Below are 20,505 nucleotides of genomic sequence, written 5' to 3'. Positions count from 1 at the left end.
AGGCACAGAGAGGTTAAGTAACTTGCCACAGTGAGCATGTGAGCCTAACCCCGAAGCCACTGTGTTCTATGTGGATGAGGCTCGGGCGGCTGCTGAGAAGACCAGCAGGTACTGCACACCCCAGCTGTGCTGATGAAGTGGGCGTCGTGGAAACACCTGGCACACAGTAGGTGTGGGTCAGTCGTGGTCAAGGAGGACCTTGTTCTAGATCCTTTTAGCTTCTGCCTCCATGAGGAGTAAAGAGATAGGATTGGAGATGAGGTGATGTTGTTTCCGGCTCCCACCCGCTCCTGGTCCTTGTGAAAAGGAGACGTGTCTGGCCTGGGCACACAGGCTCTTTCCCAGTGAGCTGATCTCTGGGAGTGTCACGTTGCACAGGGACAAGGGCTGAATCGGAAACAGTGCAAGGTGCTGCAGGGAGTTGGGGGCTGTCTGCACCGCCCGTAGGAAACATTAAGGGAGTCTGGCTTCTTGGGTGGAGACAGAAAGGTCCAAGGAAGGGAGACTGCCAGGCCTGGCCCTGTGCAGGGTTTGTGGGTTCTTTATCCTCAGTGGGGCCTAGCAGGCAGGGACCTATCAGCAGCCACTTCACAGTGAGGTGATGGAGGCCCTGCAAGGTTGATACTTACTAGTCCAGGCTCACACAGTAAACCAGCATGGGGGCGGGACCCCAGAGCCAGAGCTTGAACCACCTGCTACCTGGTAAGGTGGTCCTTAGCATCCTGTTTGGGTCAGCTGAGGCTCACAGTCTAACAAAGCTGTGTGGGTTGGCACAGCTGGTCAGTTGAGGATGATGGTGGCCAGGCCAGCATGGTAGCCACAAGGAGGCTCTGGCTCAAGGGCAGAGCCACGGGCTCTTATGGCTTAAATGTGACCTATGCAACGGCCTCCTTTCTAATGGGACTCCCTCCCTCCCCTGTCCTTCCTGCAGTCTTTTTCTAAAACACACATCCTACAGTATGGCTGTCTTGATGAAAACCCCGTGCCCCCTGTTGACTCCAAGATAATGCCAGGCTCCTCGCACAGTGCGTTAGGTGGTGCGCCTTCCCCTGCACCTGCCTAGCACGAAGGTGGCCGTGCACCCACAGAGATGGCCCTGGAGGCCGCACGCCCTCTCCTGCCTCCTGCACACGTGTTCTCTTCTCTTCCGAGTCCCCCAGCCCAGGAGTTTACTGTGCATTACTCTCCTTTTCTTTTGTTCCTTTATTTATCACTAGAATCTTTAACTTTGAGTCAAGTTACCCCTGCACGCCGTGTGAAGTGCTCCTTTGAGAGCAGCACCCCCGCCATCCCCACGTCTCAGAAGCCAGTGTCCTCAACTCTCAGCTGCTGCTTTTGGTAACTTATTCCCCATTTCTAAATAACATGGCTGGGTTGCGGCTGCTTTCTGGCCTTAGCAGCACCCGCTGAGTTCCCTGGTGGGAAGGAGGAGGATTTAGCTCTCTTCCCCCCTCCATCAGTACACTCACCCCCAATCCCACCAGTCCCTCTTGCTGCGTGGCGAGAGGGGAGCTGGGGTTAAATCGTATTCAGTGTTTCTCTTACGATGATGTTGTAAACATGACTCACTCTAAGTCAGGGATCAGTTATGGTCATGAATACTTTCCTTTCTTGCAGAACATTTTGTTTTTCCTGAAATTAACGTGTCAGATTTTCTGTTAGATTTCGCGGGCTTATCTCTCCTTTGTTTGTTGTACATTTCTTTTTAAAACACTGGAATACATAAGGCATTTGATCAGTTTTTATCTTCTTGAGAAAAACATTCTGACATGCTCCAGTTTGAAACGGCTGCTCTCTAATGTCTGGAACAGACCAGCGGCATCAGCATCACCTCCAGCATGACAGGAGGGCAAACTCTGGGTCCCATCCTAGACTCACAGTATGAAAACCTCCAGGATGGGTCCCAGCAAGCCATGCTTAATAATCCCTCTCAGTAAATTTTCTTAGTGTTTGAGAAACACCTGCTCTGAGCTTCCTCTGTCACCGTGGAGACTTCACAGGGCCACCCTAACAGGACTCCTTATCTCTCTCCTGGTTGGATCCAGGTGCAGGATCTGGAGCACTTGTCTTTCTCTGACTGATTTCCTTGTGTGGATGGAGGGCATCCTGAAGTAGCTTTCTGAGAATGGGGTGGATTAAACTATTTTGAGAACTCCTCTGTCTGAAAATGTCTTTATCCTTCCAGCTTTATCCCCAATTTGGTTAGGTGAGTTGGTATAGAATTCCAGGTTGAAAATAGTATTCCTTCAGAATTTTGAAGGCATCTTTCCATTTCCTTCTACTGCCTTTGTTGGCGTTGAGAAGTTTGGTTCTGTTCTGATTTTTGATACTGTCCATGAAGGCTCTTTTTCTTTTGCTCCTTGGTAGCATCTTGAAGAATTTTTTCCTTGCCCCAGTGTTATGGTTTAGAGATGGGATGTCCCCCAAGAGCTCATGTGTGAGACAAGGCAAGAAAGTTCAGAGTGAAAGGATGGGTTCTGAAAGCCTTGACCTAACCCCTGTATCAGTCCCCTGAGGAGGATTGACAGGGTGGTGACCCTAGCCAGGTAGGGTGTGGCTGGAGAAGGTGCTCCATTGGGGGTGTGCCTTTGGGGTTATATTTTGTCGTGGTGAGGGACCTCTGTCTCTCCTTCCTGGTGGCCACCGGTTTCCTGAGCCACTTTCCTCCACGAGTCCCTTCTGCCGTGATGTTCTGCCTCACCTCAGGCCCCAAAGAATGGAGTCAGCGTGTATGAGCTGAGACCTCTGAAGCCATGACCCCAAATGAGCTCTTCCTCTCCTTGTTCTCGCTGGTCTTTTGGCCCCAACAGCAAAAAAGCTGACTGAACCCCAGGGAATCAAATTGCATCAGGACGGGCCTTGGTGGCATCTGTGCCATCTGTTGTACGGGCCTTTGGGTGGCTCTCTCAGTCCAGAAACTCCTTTTCCTTATTTGTTTGAAGATTCTTGCCTTTCATATGTTCGCTTACTTCTTCCAAGAACTCCATCATGCTCAGCCTAAATTGACCTCTGATTATTGATCTCTCCCTCCCGTATCCCATCTCTGGGTGTGTGTACTTTCTGGGAGAGTTTTCTCAATTTCATGCTCACAGTTGATCTCCCTAGTTTTAATAATCAAGCACTCTGTTTTGTTCTAGAACCCCGTGTTTACAGCGTGCTCTTCTTACCTTGTGAATGAGCTACCTCCTCTCATCAGAGGACAGTGCACTGTTTTTGTGCAAGTTTTTGTGCAGCCTCTGACTCCTGCTTGCTTTCCACATTAGTGTCTGTCCACAAACGGCTGGAGGTCCTTGTCCTCGCTGGTGGCCCTTGTCCTCAGAGTCCATTTTAAACAGGGAACTAAACAACTGATGCCCCTGGCGGGGGGAGTTTCTTCTGGGGTGTTTCCTGAGGTCCAGTCTGGCTGAGGCCTTCCACTCAGAGCTCTTGCACTGGTCAGCTACAGCTGCTGAGCCAACAGTCCTGAAGTCTGTGGCCGTATTATCTGCCCTCTCTCTACCCCAGGACACCCAGACTTCTCCAGGTGCAGGGACCTCCCCAGACAAGCTGCACCTGTGCCTGGCACAGGGCCTTTGCACAGGCTCTTCCTCTCCCTAGAAGCCCTTCTCTGAGGTATCTCAGAGCCTCACTTTCAAGTTTCTTCTCAAAGCCACCTTGTCTCTCCCCATCCGCCCAGGCTCCACAGCTTTCTCTGTAGCTCTCGTCTCCCCACCACGCTCCATATTTATTTGTGGATCTGTTTAGCTCTTTCTCCTTTCTGGAAAGGCAGCTCTGTGGAGGGTTTGCATTTGTTGTTCGTGACTCTGTTCCCAGGACCTAGAATAAATCTCAGACTAACACAACGCAGTGCAAAGCGTGAGGTTTCTGCAGTGGAGAGATGGCGTCCACACGCAGCTAGTGGTCACGGGGGTTGGGAAGTGTCTCTGCTGTGTCCAAATTTAAATGCACTCTGTTCCCCTTGCTCGCGGCGGTTAGGCTAAGTTCACGGAGATCGTGAATTGGTGCCTACTGAGCTTTGGTCCCCAGGGGAGGTGCCGGTCAGGACCTGGGAGCCTCTGCTCGCGTTTCCCGTGGCCAGTCATCGGGGTGCTGTTCTGCGTGTTTCTGATTAGAGATCCCTCACCTAATACCTACCATCGATGCCACCCTGGACCTCAGCCAGTGGCCCTTGTTTTCCTTCTGCCTGTGCAGGGCACATCACAGCCCCTGCCCGCCAGGGGGCACAAGAGGGTCCTTCAGCGCCACAGCTGGGGCCATTGCCAACAGCAAAAGTGACAATGAAACACAAAATTGGAATTTAGAAAATGCATTAAGAGGGCTGTGGAAAGGACACTTGTCTGCAGAGTGGGTGGGGAAGGGGGCCCTGCCTCCCTCACCTGCACTGAGGTCCGTGGGGGCAGCCCCTTCCTTCCCACTGGCCTGTGGGGGCAGCCCCTTCCTTCCCACTGGCCTGGTGCACATGCAGCGGGGAACAGGGAACGCCCACAGGCATGGCTTGACTTAGCCGGGGAGTTTGCAGATACAGGATCGACAAGATCACAGTTCGCAGCGGGAATCGCTCTGTAATCTAAGGTGGCCCAAGGGCTTTTCTTTACCATCATCCAGTGGCATTAATGAAAAAGAAAAAAACAACCAGGGAGGTTAATATTGACGAGCATCTCCCCGCAGAGCCTCGTCCTCAAGGCTGTGGTCAGCAGGGCCACCAAGCTATCAGAAGCAGGGATGAGCTTTGCCCCAGGCTTGTCCTTGGGGTCCTGAGGGGCACGGAGGTGGGACTGTCGGGTGGGAACCCCTGGGCTGAAGTCCAGGGGCACAAGCCTGACTGACTTCGACATCCTGTGTCCATCCACCTCTCGGGGTTTAGAAAGACGACACTCAGCATCTACTCAAGAACGTGGAGCCTGGTGCACAGAGCCCCTCGGAGACCGGCTCCCCATCCAGGAGGAGGAAGAGAGACGCGCAGCCGTCGAGGGACGCAGAGGCCCCAGATGTAAGTGCTGCCTGTGTGTCTGCCCGCGTGCCGAGGCGCTGCTGCCCACCCGGCAGTGATGGCGTGTTTCCCAACGGGCTTCTCCTTTGAGGGGTCACTTACCTATAAAATGCAGAGTTCAAGTTTAAAGTTTGACACTTTTTAACAAACGTCTCCACCTGGGAACCAGTGCCCACCGTGGAGGTGATTCTGTCACCCCGGAAGCCCCCAGTGCCCCTTCTGGGCCAACCTCTCGCACACGTGCTCCCAGAGGGGATGCCAGTTGGCTGTCCATCGCCAGGCTGCCCCTGCGTCCGGGGACTGTGTGTGGGGGGTGTCCTGTGCTCTCTGTGCTGCGTTCCCAGCAGAGCACTCTCGAGACTTCCCTGTCCCATCGTCACCACTCAGGAGTCCTGGGCCCAGAAGTGCCCTGGTCACCGTCCACCGGCTGCTGGGTGTCTGGTTGGCGGCCTGGCTTGCTCCTGTGTGGCGGGCACTAGGCTCCACCCTGTCTGTGTGGCTGGTTTATTTTCCTTTCTCCTGGTTCCTTCCAAGTGCACGTCCAGCGTAGGGAGCGCGGGCCGCGGCAGAGGGGTCAAAGGGGATTCTCCTGCTCCTTCCTGTCACCCTCTCTGAGCCTGCCCCAACCAAGAGCATCGCTGGTGAGCCAGGGGACAGGCTGTGACATTTCCAGTCTGTTCCTGTGCCCAGGGAAGGACGGCGGGCTTCATCTCCTGGGGGAGGGGAAGACTGAACTGACATTGGTCAGCGCCTGTGGGCGCCAGCAGTTGTCCGTGTGTCCTCTCTGGGTGACGTACGTGCTCCTGTGAATGACCCAATTCCTATTTGCACCCCCATTTTCCAAATGAGGGATCTGAGTCCTGCAGCTGGGGAGTGGCCCGGCTTGGATTTGCGCCTGGGTCTCTCTGACCCCTGCCCGGCAAGTGCTGCCATCACCACATCCCTCTGTCAGCTCAGTGGCCCAGTGACCACAGGAGAGTGGCCGGGTGTTTTCAAACAAACCCACCAAAGCCTTGAAACCAACAGGGGCAGCTTCTGGTTACACTGAAGAATCGGTTTCCGGAAGGCGCCCAACCCCTGCACTTCCCAAGGGTTCCCGTAACCTGGCTCCTCTTGCCTGCTGGCAGGACCCTGAGGAAGGTGGGCTGCTGTCCCCAGGGCTGACCCAGGCAGGTGGAGGAGACGGAGACCGCCTCTGTGACTCCAGGGCAGAGCCTGCCCTACGGGCACACGCTGTGCGTCTCTGGTCCGTCTCCTGTCTCTGTGTCCGTGTGCTCCTCGCTGCCCCACCCGAGTGTGTGTGTGCACCTGAATCTGCAGCCTCTCTCCACCTGCACCTCTGGGCTCTGTGTGCAGGGGTGTCCAGGTGACAGCTGAGTCTGGGGGCATGTGTGCCTCCTATGTCTGCCTCTCCCATCGCCTCTCCTCCCTCTCTCCACTGCCTGCTCACCCCCTCATACTATGAAGATGGTATCACCAAAAGGCAAGTCTGTGTGCACACAAAACTTGTACACAACCGTTCACACCAACATTATCCACGACAACTGAAATGTGAAACAACACAGAGGGCCACTGGCTGACAAATGGATACCTGAAATGCAGTCTGTCCACGCAGTGGAATATTATTTGGCCATTGAAAAGGAACCAAGCCCTGATATGTGCTACAGTGTAAACAAACCTTGAAGCTGTCGTGCTAAGTGAAAGTCACAAAAGGCCACCTAGTACAGGACCGCATTGGTAGGAAGTAAACAGGACTGAGAAGGTTATAGAGACAGTGGATGGTGGCTGCCGGGGGCTGGGGAGGTGAAGGCAGGGTGGAGGCGATGGCCCACGGCCCTGGTTTCTCCCCCTTGTGATGAGGATTTCTGCGGCAGCTGTGGTGATGTTCTGTGTGTCTGTGCAGACACTGGAGCTATTACATCCTGCACCGGGGCAAGTTGTGGTGTGTGGACTACGCCAAAGGTGTTTACAGAAAACAGCCCTGTTCACACAGGGGCAGCTTTGGACATGGGGGGTGGCAGCAGCTTTGGGACCTAGATCCTGCCCAGTGCTGGCTCTGCCATGTATTTGCTGTGTGATGTCGGGCAAGAAACATAAGCCCTCGGAGCCTGGGGCTTCTCACTTTCACGGTGGCAATCATGAAGGCTCCTCCCTGGGGAGGCTGAGGGTGCAGGTGGGGGCTCCGCCCCAGGATAGGTGTTCCCTGGGTGTTTGTAGGGCCCAGTTTCCTGCCCCTGGAGGGTCGGCTCATTTTCCTGCCTGGTGTGTTACTCGCTGACTATTGACCTAGTCCTGGCAGATGCCCGTGACCAAGCTAATAATTGCCCAGGGTTAAGTTAAAGATCTGCCTGTTCCAGTGACTGCTTGCTGGGCTCCCTGGCCTTCGGTGGACTCCACATGTGTGGACAGGGCTGTCTAGGGCACGACAAGCAGAGCCATGGCTGTTGTCCCCTCCTGCACAGAGAAGGAGCTGTGCTGTGCCCCTCCGCAGGTGAACTCTGTTTCATGAGTAGCTCCTGTCAATCATCAAAGCCAGGCAAAATTCCAGAGAGCTCTGAGTCCGCCCTAGGTCTCCGTCCTGTCCCTTGGGACAGAGTCTTTGTGACGCGCTCATGAACTCGCTGGGAACACCTTTATGGTAGCGAAATGGCTTTTTCTACAATTATGCTTTAATTTTCTGAATAATTGCATTGACTCGGCTGGGCAGGTGGCCAGAATCCAGAGGACTCCCAGACTTAATAAGGAGAGCTTTAAAAGCTCAAGTTGGTGGGTCCCCTTTGGGTGGCTGGAGCCAGGCTGCCTCCTCCTTGGTCCCACACGCCACGGGCTCCTGGGTCCTTCACTTCCTGGCCAAGGCTGTGACTGTCCCCCCGCCCTGTCCTCCAGGGCACTGCCTGCTGCGGGTTTTGGGATGGAAAAGACAGACAGCCACACCCGTGGAGCCTCACCTGCAGCCAGGACTGTGCTCGCCAGGCTCCCCGTCCCCGGGGCTCTTTCCACGGGTCCTGCCCCGGCACCCTGTTCTTGCCTTGTTTTGCACACTAAGTGCAGTTCCCTGTGTCTGTGCTCGCCCTCATTCTCCACGCGTTCTTCTCTTTCCTCCCACCTCTATTTGAGGGGAGGTCAGAAGGCCCAGGGCTTTTCTGCCTCTGCATCTTTCCCTTGAGCAAATGTGTCCCCCCTGGAGAACCAGCCAGGGCCAGCGTCCTGAGCACGTGACCTGTGCAGTCACGCAGGCCCTGCTGGGAGGGGCCCTGGCCTCGGCTGCTGGGCTGTGCTGTCCCTGCCTCTGACAGCTTTCACAAGAGCCCTCTGTCTGCTCTGCACGAGGCCCCACCGTGGTGGGAGCAGGCTGGGTTCTGTCTGTTAGTCTCACCACTGTTCTTGGCTTTTGCACCATTTCATCAAAAATGCTTCAGCAAGGAGTGGGTCAGGTGCTGGGGTGGACAGCAGCCCTGCTCTGGCCCTCAGGTCAGAGGGAGGCCAGGAAGGTTTTCAGATGAGCAGCAACAGGAAGTGCATGTTTAAAAATCACTCGATTCCCACGTGGCGACTGACCTGGAAGGTGCTCACCCCTGAGCCTTAGTTTGCCCCTCTGTGAAGTGGGTGTGACCCTGGAGTCCCCGCCTCCCCAGCTGGCTGCTGTCTGGTGACTGCATGAGCAGATGGGCACACCGTGGCTGGCATGCAGTTGGCACGCATGGCGGGGAGCCAGGAGGGAAGCCGTTGCAGCCCTTCAGGGAAACGGTGGCTAAGGGTGGGTCTGTGGACTCCCGAGGGCTTGGAGAGGGAGATTAGTGGGACTGTGGCTGGTCAGACCTGGGGAGTTGGGGAGCAGGGAGATGGGGTGCCTCGTGTCTGGGCGTGGCAAGGCCACGCCTGGGGCCTTCTCTACTGAATTCCCACTTCCCTTTTGATTCCCTGTTCTTGCTCTTGTTCTTCCCTCTTGTTATGTTGAAGGAACTAGCATGGTGTCAACTAATTGCCCTTAGTGTGCAAAACAGCGCAAGGATGCCTGTCAACTCAAGAGGACGAACCTGGAGCGGGGAGATTCGCATTCCCATCCTGGCTCTGGAGTTCATGAGCTGTGTGGCCTTGACCTTGGGCACGTGGCCTAACCTTTCTACATCCCGTCCTCTCCATCTGGGAAGTGGAGACAGGACTCCTGAAGGGTCCCGGGAAGCTTCATGCACCACCCGGTTCTTGACCTCTGGGCCTGTTTGTGAGTTGTGAGGTGCAGACAGGAGGCCAGAATCAGGGCCTCCACACATGGCTGCTCCCGGTCAAACTGGAGACCATGGGCCACAGTGCAGCTCGGTCAGGAGCATCCCGGCCCCTCGATCATGAGCAGGTGGCCAGTCCCTCTGCGAGCCCCATGGCAGGCGTCCAGTTGGGTGAGTGGAGCAGTTGGAAGGAAGCTGGTCGTCTGCTCTGGGTGCTTCCTCCAGGATGCAAAGCGGAGGAGGAGGGTCCCCCGCAGCACCTCGTTCTGGGGCAGGTCGCCCAGGGCCTATGAGCAGTCCCCTGCGCCTGCCTTCACTCACTCACCCGGTGTCCCCAGCACGTTTCCCAAGCCAGTCTTCACTGCCTGGGCCGCGCACAGGAGGGCACGCCTACTGGCAGACAGGAGCACAGGACGTCGGGATACTTCCCAGAGAAGTCCTTCCTGCCACAGGGGATGGCTTGTCACCTCTGCACCGGGGGCCCAGGGCTGAGGTCCTCCCCTGGTCCAGAGACTCATCTGGGAGCTTGTTCATGTGGCCCTTGTGGGTGGGTCTCCTGGACCTGCTTACTGCCTGGGAGGACCGGGCTCAGACAGGTTGCTTAAGGGTCCAATCCAAGTCTTGTGTGAACATGTGTCATGGGTTTATACTACTAACAGTGCAAAAATCATTTTTTTAATTTTTAAAGAAGTTTAATTGGCTCATAATGATATACCGACTCATGGGGTACAATATAATTCAATATGTGTAAAGATGTAAGGTTCAAATCAAGGTCGTTAGCATTTCCATCTCCTCAGACAGGAATCATCCTATGTTAAGAAACTTCAGCTCTTCTCGCTGTGTTCAGATGGGTCACCAGTCATCGCAGGCTGTGCTCCTTCTCTGCTGTAGAACACGGGGCTGAGTCCTCCTGTGTAAAGTCATTCCTTGTTTTTGTTCTTTTCACTTATAGATTGTTCAAAATTATTTAGAAGACACTTTTAATTAGTCTCAAGTTATTCAAATCCTTACTGCTTTCTAAGCCAAAGAATCAGAATTAAGTGATCATATCTTTCTGTCCATATACCCCTCCACCCATCCATCCACCTGCCCATCTGTCCACCCATCCTCCATTCATCTTTCTCTCTACTTATTCATGCACACACATATATCTGTGCCTTCACCACCCATCCACCATCTGTCTGTCTGTCCTTCTATCCATGCACCACCCACCCATCTATCCATCCATTCTACCAAGAGAGCACTTGCCAGGATCTGCAGGTGCCCATCACAGTCCCTCTGAGACCACCCCTTCACTTGGATCGTGGCATTTTGGACTCGAGGTCTGTCTTGTTCTGCAGAAAGCCTCCCAGACCACTTGTATGAGCTTTTCTTTGCTGTGACCAAACTCCCTGACAAGAACACCTGAGAGAGGTTCATTTTGCCTCACAGTCCAGAGGTTCAGCCCATGGCCAGTGGCTCTGCGGCAGGAACGTCCTGCCAGAAGGGCATGCCTGGGGAGAGCTGCTCGCTCACGGCAGCAGGACGCAGAGAGAGGCAGGAAGGCGCCAGGGACCAATATGGTCCAGGGACCTGCTTTCTCCAGCCACAGCCACCTGCCTACGGTCCTCACCACCTCCCAGTGGGCCTGGTCAGATTATTAATCCACCGATGGGCTAGTCCACTGATGGTCCAATCACCCTCCTCTGAAGGTAACTACACTGCCTCACCTGTGAGCGCTGGGGCTCGTGCCAGGTCTGAGCCATGACATTGTCCGTTCTCTTTCCCAGGAGTATGAGCCGTCCTTCAACAGCAACATCACAGCATTCGCCCTGAAGGCCAAAGTCATCTATCCCATCAATCAGAAGTTCCGGGTGAGAGCTCTGAGCCCCGTGATCTTGGTGACAACTAGGGCTTGGCGTGGGGTGGGGATCCAACGTGCAGCTGAGTCCCAGTCAGGGTGTTACGCCAGCTCTTCCCCACACAGACCTTGAGGTTGAAAGCAAAACTTGACGGTGACTCCATTTATGACAGGATTGTCAGGGCTGGGGCAGGCTGTGTCAAGGAGGGAATGACCACAGCACCTGTGTCCCCAGGGACACCAAGTGGCAGCACAGTGGGGCAGCATCCCCCTGCCTTCCCACACTGACACAGCCTGATGTCGACGAGGTCACCCCTCTCCTCCCTCACAGAGCCTGGACTCAGGCCAGCGTGCCCTTCCCGTGTGCGTCTGAGGGGCTGGCATGGGCTGTTTGTCACAAGCTGGGCATCTCAGCTTTGCAGTGTTGTCTCAATTCACCCATAAAGGGACTAAGGCCCAGGGAGGCTACTGCCCTGCCTGTGGCCCCCGGCAGGGCCAGAGTCCGCCACACCTGCAGACCTCACCCCCGTGATTGGCGCTCCCTGCCGGGGGGGGGGGGGTAGGCCTGTTGCAGCGAGTGCCGTCTGCACGCTCCAGGAGCCCGCGGCCCCCGGGGGGNGGGGGGGGGGGGGGGGGGGGGGGGGGGGGGGGGGGGGGGGGGGAGGCCTGGTTGCAGCGAGTGCCTCTGCCACGCTCCAGGAGCCCGCGCCCCCGGGGGGCTCTGGAAGAGTTTCCTGGTCAAGTGTGTGTGGGTGTTAGGGGGACACGCTCCAGGGCACATTCCCACTCCCGTCTCGGCCGTTTACTACTGTTGGCTGTTCCCGTGCCTCGGTTTCCTCATCTGTGACGTGGGGATGATGGGTTCTAATGCCTCACCTGGTTGTTTTCAGGACTGCGGCATCAGCCACTCGGCACACGGCAGGATTTTAGATTATTACGTGCTTTTTTATTCCTGGTGCTGGGGATTGAACCCCGGGCCTTGCGCACACTGGGCAAGTGCTGTGCCCCTGAGCCACATCCCCAGCCCACTAAATGATGTGCTTTTGAAGAGAGCCAGAGTGCCCTGGAGGCTCTTGAGACTTCCCACACCACGGAAGTGACTCCGTGTGCAGTGCAGCATTTCCCAAACTGATTCTCCACAGAACTCTTGGGATGAACAATAACAGGACAGAGTTCGTGAAGTGTTCCCCGGAACACATTTTGAGAACCACATCTTTCTTGCACTCTCTGGTGGGTGGACAAAGGGCATTTATACAACAGCAACACCCACTGCTGAGTCTGTCCAGGCGGAATGACCTGTGGTAAAACAGGCTGTGAAGGCATGGCCAGGGAGCTTTGGAACCCAGCACAGGACCTCGGGGTCAGTTCATTCCAGCAAACAATGAGCGAGGGTGCTCAGGATGGGTGCAGAGCCTGGGGTGGCCCAGAAGCAGGAAACAAGGAGAGGTTGACCGCCAGAGCCAGCTGGCCTTACAGCTCGGGCAGTACAGTAGGGGACAGGGCTGCGCAGAGGTGTGGACATTCGATGAACTCTGCAGCTGCGCTGGGCACCAGGCTGTGGCCTGGGCAGTACTGGTCATGGGTGGAGTGGGCCTGTCGGAGGGCAGTGAGAGCCACCTCGAGGGCCTGGGGCTGGGACGGCTCCTGCCTCAGTGGGCTTCGTGGCCAGTACAGGTAGGGATCGGAGGCAGCGGAGGAGGGGAGGAGGGCAGGGAGGCCAAGTTGGTGCAAGTGGTATTTAAGGACAGAATCAGGTTACAGCTGAGATGGGCCTCAGCACAGAGGGGACAAGTCCAGGGACAGAGAATGTGAGTGTGAGCCAGGTCCCAGGGCAGACGCTCTGTCGGGTCACCAGCACCCTGCAGCCTGCCCAGCCAGGCCTTCTGGTGAGGTGCCCTGGTCCATCAGGGAGAAGTTGCTAGAAACACGGGGGATGCACCGCGGATGCTGACAGTGTCCCTGCCCTTCTGCCACCCAGCCCCTGGCTGATGGCTCCTCCAACCCGTCCCTGCACGAGCACCTGAAGCAGGCAGTCCTGCCGCACCAGCCCACCGAGGCCTCCCCGGCCAGCAGCCTGGGCAGCCTGAGCCAGGCCGAGAAGGACGGCGGCAGCTCCTCATCCAGCCTCCACTCGGCCAGCGACGACGGGTTCCTCGGCCGCAGCTTCCTGCGGGTGAGCAGCTTCCTGGAGGTGCTGGCCTGCGAGAGGTGAGGACAGGGAATGAGGCAGGGGACTCCAGTCTCAGGTCACCAGTGGTCACACCATTGTCAGAAGAGGAGGGAGGGCCCAGAGAGGTTAAGGGACTCGGCCACAGATGCACAGAGCCCCAGCAGGAGAGCTGGGACCCCAGATGGTCTGTCACCTCATGATGTTGGCCAGCAGAAGGGTTGGAGTCAGGCCTGAGCCCTGGGGACAGATGACGGGGGGCCTCACTCAGTCACTGTTGTGCTCCGTGCATTGCACGGTGGCAGCTGGCACTGATCAAGTGCCCCCGAGTACTGGGCAGAGAGTGGTCAGCAACCGGGTCCCTGCTGTTCCCGTCGGCCATGAGCAGCATCCAGCAGCTATCGAGCGCCTCCTCATGAGCCCGGAGTGTTGGGACCTCAGCCCAGGAGTGAGTGCAGGAGGCAGGTGCACGCAGCCCACTCGGAGCAGCAGGGCCGTGTTCTTGTCCTCACCGCTCTGGTCAGATGTGCTGACGTCTGTCCACCTTCTCTTCTGACTTCTCAGTGTGGACATCGACCTGTGTGTCTACAGCCTTCACCTAAAAGACCTGCGGAGCCTGGACACGGCGCTGAGGCAGGAGAAGCACATGGTATGTGGAGTTGTCCATTTTCCTCCCCTTCTCTGTCTAGGGAGCGTGGACACCTTGAGGGACAGACTCAGGACAAGCGGAGCTGCCCTTGGGGAGGGGGCCGGGGGTCAGCCTCCGAGCACAGCCTGGAAAGCAGCCGTGCCTGGCAGTGGCTGGGCCTCCCTTAACCAGAGCGCGTCTCCTGGTAGAGGCAGAGAAGGGGCGTTCCAAGTGTCTGTGGGGTGACAGTAGTGCTGAGAGTAACCATGAACACTAGTTTCACTGAACACCTACTGTGCGCTAGGCCCGGGGTGTATTAAACAGGTGATTACACTTAAGCATCACTGCAAACCAGAGAGGTGGGGCCATTAGCTTCCCCATTTCACAGGAAACTGAGGCACAGAAAGATGGACTCACTCAGTCATAAAGCTTCAGATGTGGAGCAGAGACGGGAAGTTCAGTGTCTCACAGGTGGTGCCATCTGGGCCATGAGTGAGACAGTGGAGCGGGCCGACTGGGACAGCAGGACTAGCTCGGCAGAGGCGCCAGGCTCTGGCTGAATCCCGCCTGGGGTTGGGCTACTGGGAGCCAGAAACGAGTCCCCTCAGCCCGGCACTGAGACCACAGGGGACAGAAGGAGCAGTGGTTCTTCCCTGAGGCATACTCTCTGGGCTGTTGAATGAGGAGTGAGACCTCCATAGAGAGGCAGGGGAGAGAAGCGTCTGGGAAAGAGAGAGTGCAAGAGCAACAGAGCAGTGGACTCAGACACGCAGATGCACCCACAGGCCGCTTGTCTGTACGCTGGAGACGGCGAGGGTGCCCACCCAGAGTGCACCTGGAGGAAGTCTGGCTCTGTGTGAGCAGGCCTGGCCTCATAAGCAATGCCAGTGTCTGAAGCCTTAAATGACTCCAGAAATCGGGACATAGAGGTGTCCCTGCACCCCGCTGCCCTGCTCCACATAGGTCCCTGAGTGCAGAGGCACCTGTGGCTGCAGCCTGCTTTCCCTTGGCCTCACCCGCCCGCCTTGGGGGCTCTGTGCTCCTGGGGTGAGGCAGGGGGCTCCTGTTCTCAGAGCGCCTCCAGCCAGCCAGCCAAGTGGTCCTGGCCAGCCCCGCCCCCCAGGGCAGCCTACTGTCATGTGGGGCGGTTACTCACCACCAGGGAGGTGTGGCCTCTGCCCCCTGCAGGATGCAGTGGCAGACACCAGCAGCAGCCCCTGCTTTTGTGGAGCCCACTTTCTGGTGCAGTGGGGACAGCAGGAAACACATCCCACAAAGCACAGTGGCAGTCAGCACAGCATGGAGATGACAGAGTGCTGCCCAGGTGTGCAAGGGCCACCTGAGCAAGTGAAGGGTCAGGGAACGGGCAGGTGTCCCCAGGGAAGACACAAACAGGGCCTCCAGGGAGTTCCTGGAGATGTGCCCTGCACCTACTGGGTGCTGCATAGAGGAGTCTCTGACGTATGATTGACAGGCACACGGCCTCACTCAGTGGGACTCGCCCTCCTCCAGGGCAGTCTCTAGGGGCTCTGCAAGTGCAGGAAGCCATGCCACATCCTTTCTCCAGCAGAGATGGGCGGGGCTCAGGGTGATTCAGGCCAAGGGCAACCGATGCTGGGAGGTCCCTGCTGGCCCTCGCTAGGGGAGAACGGGCCTGGACACGGACAGGGAGGACATGGGGACACACTGCAGCTGTGACCTCTGAAAGCAGAATGGCAGAGATGAGGGCAGATTCTGGGAGGCGGGGTACTAGAATAAGGGGTGCACCAGGACCAGGGGGTTTTCTTCTGGTGCTGGGACCGTCTGTGTCTCGACTGTGGCAGTGCTGCCTGGGCCTTTACCTGTGGTAACGCTGCATAGAACCACCCCCAAACACACACACGCATGCACACACACATGCACACTCTCACACACACACACATATGGATGTACATGGCTGGGGTGAAAACGGCTCTAGTTTGGTGTTGACATATTGAGCCCAGGGCAATCTCCTCTTGACAGTGTGCCCCAGTGATCTGCGATGCCGTCCTGGGCATGAGCTCCTAGGCCTGTTTGTTTTTTGCACCTTCTCTTGAGTCTATCATTATTTCAAAATGGGAAGTTTTAAAATGGCCATCTTAAAAGCGACAGGAACAGGGTACGTGTTACTGATTACACTTGGGGTCAAAAAGATGCATTTGAGGCTAACATCTTGGGGAGAGAAGGTCACCTTGCACACCGTGGCTTTCAGTGTGTGAAAGCCAGGACACGTGTCTTGGTGCTTGTTACACGGGGAAATGGAATGAAGGGTGTGGGAGGAGATCCGGGCTCGACCCTCAGCAGGAGGATCCCTGTGGCCATGCAACAGGGGGCACCTTGTCCCGCTTCCCAGCCCTAGGATCCTGTGTGTGACATGTCAAGACGTGCCCACCTGCCTGTTGCCCTGGCAACCAGGTGGTGACGTGTACTATGTGAGCCTGTCAGCTGAGAGTGTCTGGAACCGAACTCACTCAGAGACTGGCCCAGAGCTGCCTACTCCTCTAGCGACCTCACACTGAGGCTGCAGCTGGAATAGGGTGCTTTCTTCTTCCAGGGGCTCAACATCCACAATTCAACCAGCCACCGATGGAGATTAATCAGAGAAAAAGGAACTGTGTCTATACCAGACATGTTGGTATTGCTCAACACCACAGTACAACTGTTGGCACAGCATTTGTGCTGTACTGGGTACTGCCAGTAATCTAGAGAGATCTAAAGTCTGTGGTAAGCTATGCATTTGTTAGTTGCAAATACAACTTACCAAGGGTTGGCTAGTTGCAAAAGAGATGATATAATCATACAATTATGCCCAGCAAAACCAAAAGATATTTGCTGTTGGGCTTTTATAGAAAAAAAAGTTGCTAACCCTGCATCAAAAAATGCTTTATAATATGAACATATCCATGTGACCTTTGACAAAGATGCAAAAACAGTTCAATGAAGGAATGAGAAACTTTGGGATACAGGGTGCTGGAACAATTGGACAACAACTTCAACCTCACATTTTATACACACACAAACTCAAGTGGATCCTGCATTTAAAGGTAAATGTATAAGGCTTTCAGACAAAAACAAAAGAGAAAATCTCCAGAGTCTCCAACACCACAAAGAGTTCTTACACCAGACACTAAAAGCTTGATATCATTAAGACTAAAGACTGTGGCTCTGCAAGAGACCTTAAGATGAAAACCCGAACTACAGAGCGAGGGGAAAGCTTCCAAGCCACGATCCCACTCCAGGACCAGGGCCTGGAACATGAGGAACCCCGGGGGCCTCCTGGGAAATGAGCATCTAATCAGGACTTCACCAAGAAGGAGCTGGAGATGGCAAGGACACAGAAAAAGACGCTCAGCACGATGAAGCCATCAGGGAAAAGAAAGTAAAACCACAATGAATGTCGCTCCACACCTGTCAGAATGACTGGACACAACACAGCCACAACCCAAATGCTGCAAGGCCGTGCGGGGACTGGGCTGCTGGGTGGTGCTGACGGCCACTCTGGAGGGCCCTGTGGTGGGCTCCAGTCACTGCCTTCTGAGCATTCGTCCCAGATGAGCTCACGTTTACCCCCAAACCTGTACATGCGTTCAAAACCCCAACTGGAAACCACCCCGAGGTTCACAAGGGGCGGAAGGCCAAGCGTGGGGTGGACGGAGCAGCTCTGGGCTGTGGTGGGGGTCCCTGCTCCGAGGAGGGCTCTTTTGGGTTTAAGGGACATCTCTCCTTTGAGCAGGAGGCTGGAGGGATACTTTGTCCACCCTGGTTCTGGGAGACTGTGTTCTAATCCTCCCCGTGAGGAAGCGGCCTCCCTTTGCCATTTCTATTTCCCTGACACCTGTGAAGTGGGGGCGGTGCAGAAAGTGGACACCTAATAAACACTCGATGAATAAATGAAGGTGGACATCATTCAGAAAGAAGAAGGCCATCGTCATGAGGTGTCACCTGAGGTCTTTTCCTGCAGCCAAAAGCACATGGAGGAGGGGGAGGGAGGGAGGAGAGCGGAAGAAGAGACAGACGGGAGGGAGGCCTGTGTTTAACCCTGTCTCCTGTTGTCCTTCCTTTTTGCCAATAGATGTTTATTCAGATTTTTAAAATGTGCCTCCTGGACCTTCTTCCTAAGAAAAAGCTTGATGACGAATTATATCAGAAGCTTCTGTCAAAACAAGAACAGGTATGTCTTGAACCTGTATTTCAGATAGCTTAAAAAATAGTTGATTACTATATAAAAATATAATATTACAATAAATTATTTTTTGCTTTCATGTATAAAAATGATCTATTAAAATATACATGTCTCCACGTCTTCATAATAATATCTAAAAGTATGTGTACAAGCTCAAAAAGAACAATGCGTATTATTAAAATTCAGGAGAACATTCAGAGCAGACAGAAGAAGAATGTTGGTCATATTAACTACTCAGGCACAATCACTGTTAATGTTGTTTTCTTGCATGAGTTTCAATATAAAGAAGTAATTTTTGAATTTATATTGTTTCATCCCACGTACAAAACTGTCTTTTCCTGCAAAAAAAAGAAGTCATGTGTTTATTGGTTATAGCTGTTTATTCTGCTTTGTATTCTGCTCTTCTTGGTCTTTTTTCCATCTGAGAAAACTTACATTTATTTCATGTGCAACAAAAAGAGTCAGGGCTTGGAGTCAGGCTGGGTGAAGTCGGAACCCTGGCTCCACCTTTTACCGGTTTTCAAAATCCTAGTAATAGTGATGTGTGAGCGCTGCCATCACCTGTCATTACCACCCCGATGTCACCGCCATCTTCATCACCATGGTCATCACTGCCAGCGTTTTCTTTTTATCACCACCACCAACACCATCACTCCACCGTCATGACGTCATTGCTGTCACCACCGCCACCATCATGTGCATCAACAGCAGCATCACCATCCTCCTCCTCACTACCTCATGGCCACTCTTCACCATCATCACTGGGTGGTCATCAGCACTGTCATGTACTGTCACCACCACCATCTCTTCATCAGCGTCACCAAGATCACCCTGCTACCTCCACTACTGTCCTCTCTGTCCCAGTGACCAGATGTTACATCATCTTCATCGCCATCCCCACCCCCCCACGGCCACTCCACTACCACCCTCTCCATTACTACCACTGCCACTGTACTCTGTGTCATTGTCACCGTCGGCCTGGCTACCCCACCACCATCTTCCTCATCCTCATCACTGCTCCCTGTATCTTCATCGTCATATCGTTGTTGTCATTGTCACCATCATGATCATCCCTGGTCCCACCATGATATTGGGGGCTTGGAGAGACTGTCTCCTCATCACTCTTCGGATTCTACAGGAAGACTTCCTCCCTTGGTCATCTTCCTCACTGTCTGCACCTTCACCGCCATCCTCACCCTCAGTACCACCCCGAGCACCGTCAGCAGGCAGTGCTAGACCTACATTATGCACCTTTCGTGACAGTCCCACGAGTGACTATTCTTATCTTTGTTTTACAGCTGAGGAAACTGAGGCTCGGTGTGCTTAAGTGGCTTTCCAGTGGTAAAAACAATGATAATGGCAATATTTGTAATCATGTACGTAGGAATAAAGTAAGACACGCTGTCATGGAAAGAATGAGAGGTTTGGAGTCGCAGATCTCAGCTCAGATCACCCTCTCCTGCTCACTCAGCCGTAACCCTGGGAAGCATCTTAGTTATCGCAGTGGCTACTGTTTACTGAGACAGTCTGGCCAGGTGCCTGAAGGTGTAATTCAATTTAATGCTCACAGCAGAGTTGAAACCTCTCGAGGAGGACAAGAAGTACTTAGAAATGTCAGTCGCCCTTTGGAGAGAAGCAGCATGACATATGAAGGTGGAAGGGGGGACGAGCCTAGCACTGCCACTTCCTACCCAGGAGTCTTAGGACAGAATGTCTGACTTCCATTTATCATGGTCCTCATCAGGAGGAAAGCTGTCATTTCCCTCTGTGGAGACGCTGTGAGGATTAGAAGTCACATGTGGCCTCAGCGGGCCCAACCATAGCGTTCTGGCTCAGTGAGTTTTCCTGGTGAAGCTGCCCCCACCCCCAGTGTTGGTCACATGGCAGTTAACACAGCTCTGCAGAAAAGAGACCCCTCCCTCGCTCCACGGTGGGGTTTGAAGGAACCATGATGCAGGGGACTCCTGCGTTTCTTCCCAAGTTCCAGACCCATTCAGACAGAGCCAGACATTTACAGAAACGTGGCTTTGCTACTGATGGAGGGCAAAGTGGAGGATGGGACTTGAGAGACGTCACAACCTCGGGTGGCTTCTTGCCACTGAACCCCAGAATCAGCCCCGTCACCTACCTCGTCACCAGCAAAGCTGACCACTCTGGCTTCCCCACATGCAGGCAGGGCCTTTGCTGCCCGGCTCGCTCCGTGCTGAGACCACAGCAGAGCAATGGCCTCCCCGGTGGTCCGTCCCACAGAGACAGCCTGGTCTGGCTAAGCCAGGCGCTCACTTCCGGCTCTCCAGCCCCAAGGAAGACGCAGCAGTGTTGCCCTGAGGGGTCGCTGTGATCCTTCCCCACGGAAACCAGAGGAGTGGAGAGAAACATTCCCTCCTACCTCTGAAGCCGTGATCTTTTCTAGGACTTTGTAATGACTGAAAAAATAGGATTTCATTGCTTTTAAA

At 54.8% G+C, this 20,505-nt stretch overlaps 1 protein-coding gene across 4 annotated transcripts in view; it reads left to right on the top strand.

The window, feature by feature from the left end:
• Window positions 1–20,505, top strand: part of Evc (EvC ciliary complex subunit 1) — a 51,709-nt gene that overhangs the window by 125 nt on the left and 31,079 nt on the right. For 2 of the 4 annotated variants that reach the window (XM_048784158.1, XM_048784157.1), the window contains exons 2-6: window positions 4,865–4,990; window positions 10,983–11,066; window positions 13,032–13,261; window positions 13,785–13,869; window positions 17,939–18,037. In XM_048784158.1, the coding sequence (XP_048640115.1) occupies window positions 4,865–4,990; window positions 10,983–11,066; window positions 13,032–13,261; window positions 13,785–13,869; window positions 17,939–18,037 (624 nt within the window). The remainder of the gene's footprint in view (window positions 1–4,864; window positions 4,991–10,982; window positions 11,067–13,031; window positions 13,262–13,784; window positions 13,870–17,938; window positions 18,038–20,505) is intronic. The other 2 variants (XM_048784160.1, XM_048784159.1) reach the window with 1 other exon arrangement.

This window comes from Marmota marmota, unplaced genomic scaffold, assembly GCF_001458135.2.
Source record: "Marmota marmota marmota unplaced genomic scaffold, marMar, whole genome shotgun sequence".
NCBI lineage: Eukaryota > Metazoa > Chordata > Mammalia > Rodentia > Sciuridae > Marmota > Marmota marmota.
The sequence above is the reverse complement of the archived record's forward strand: the minus strand, read 5'-3'. Positions and strand labels throughout refer to the sequence as shown.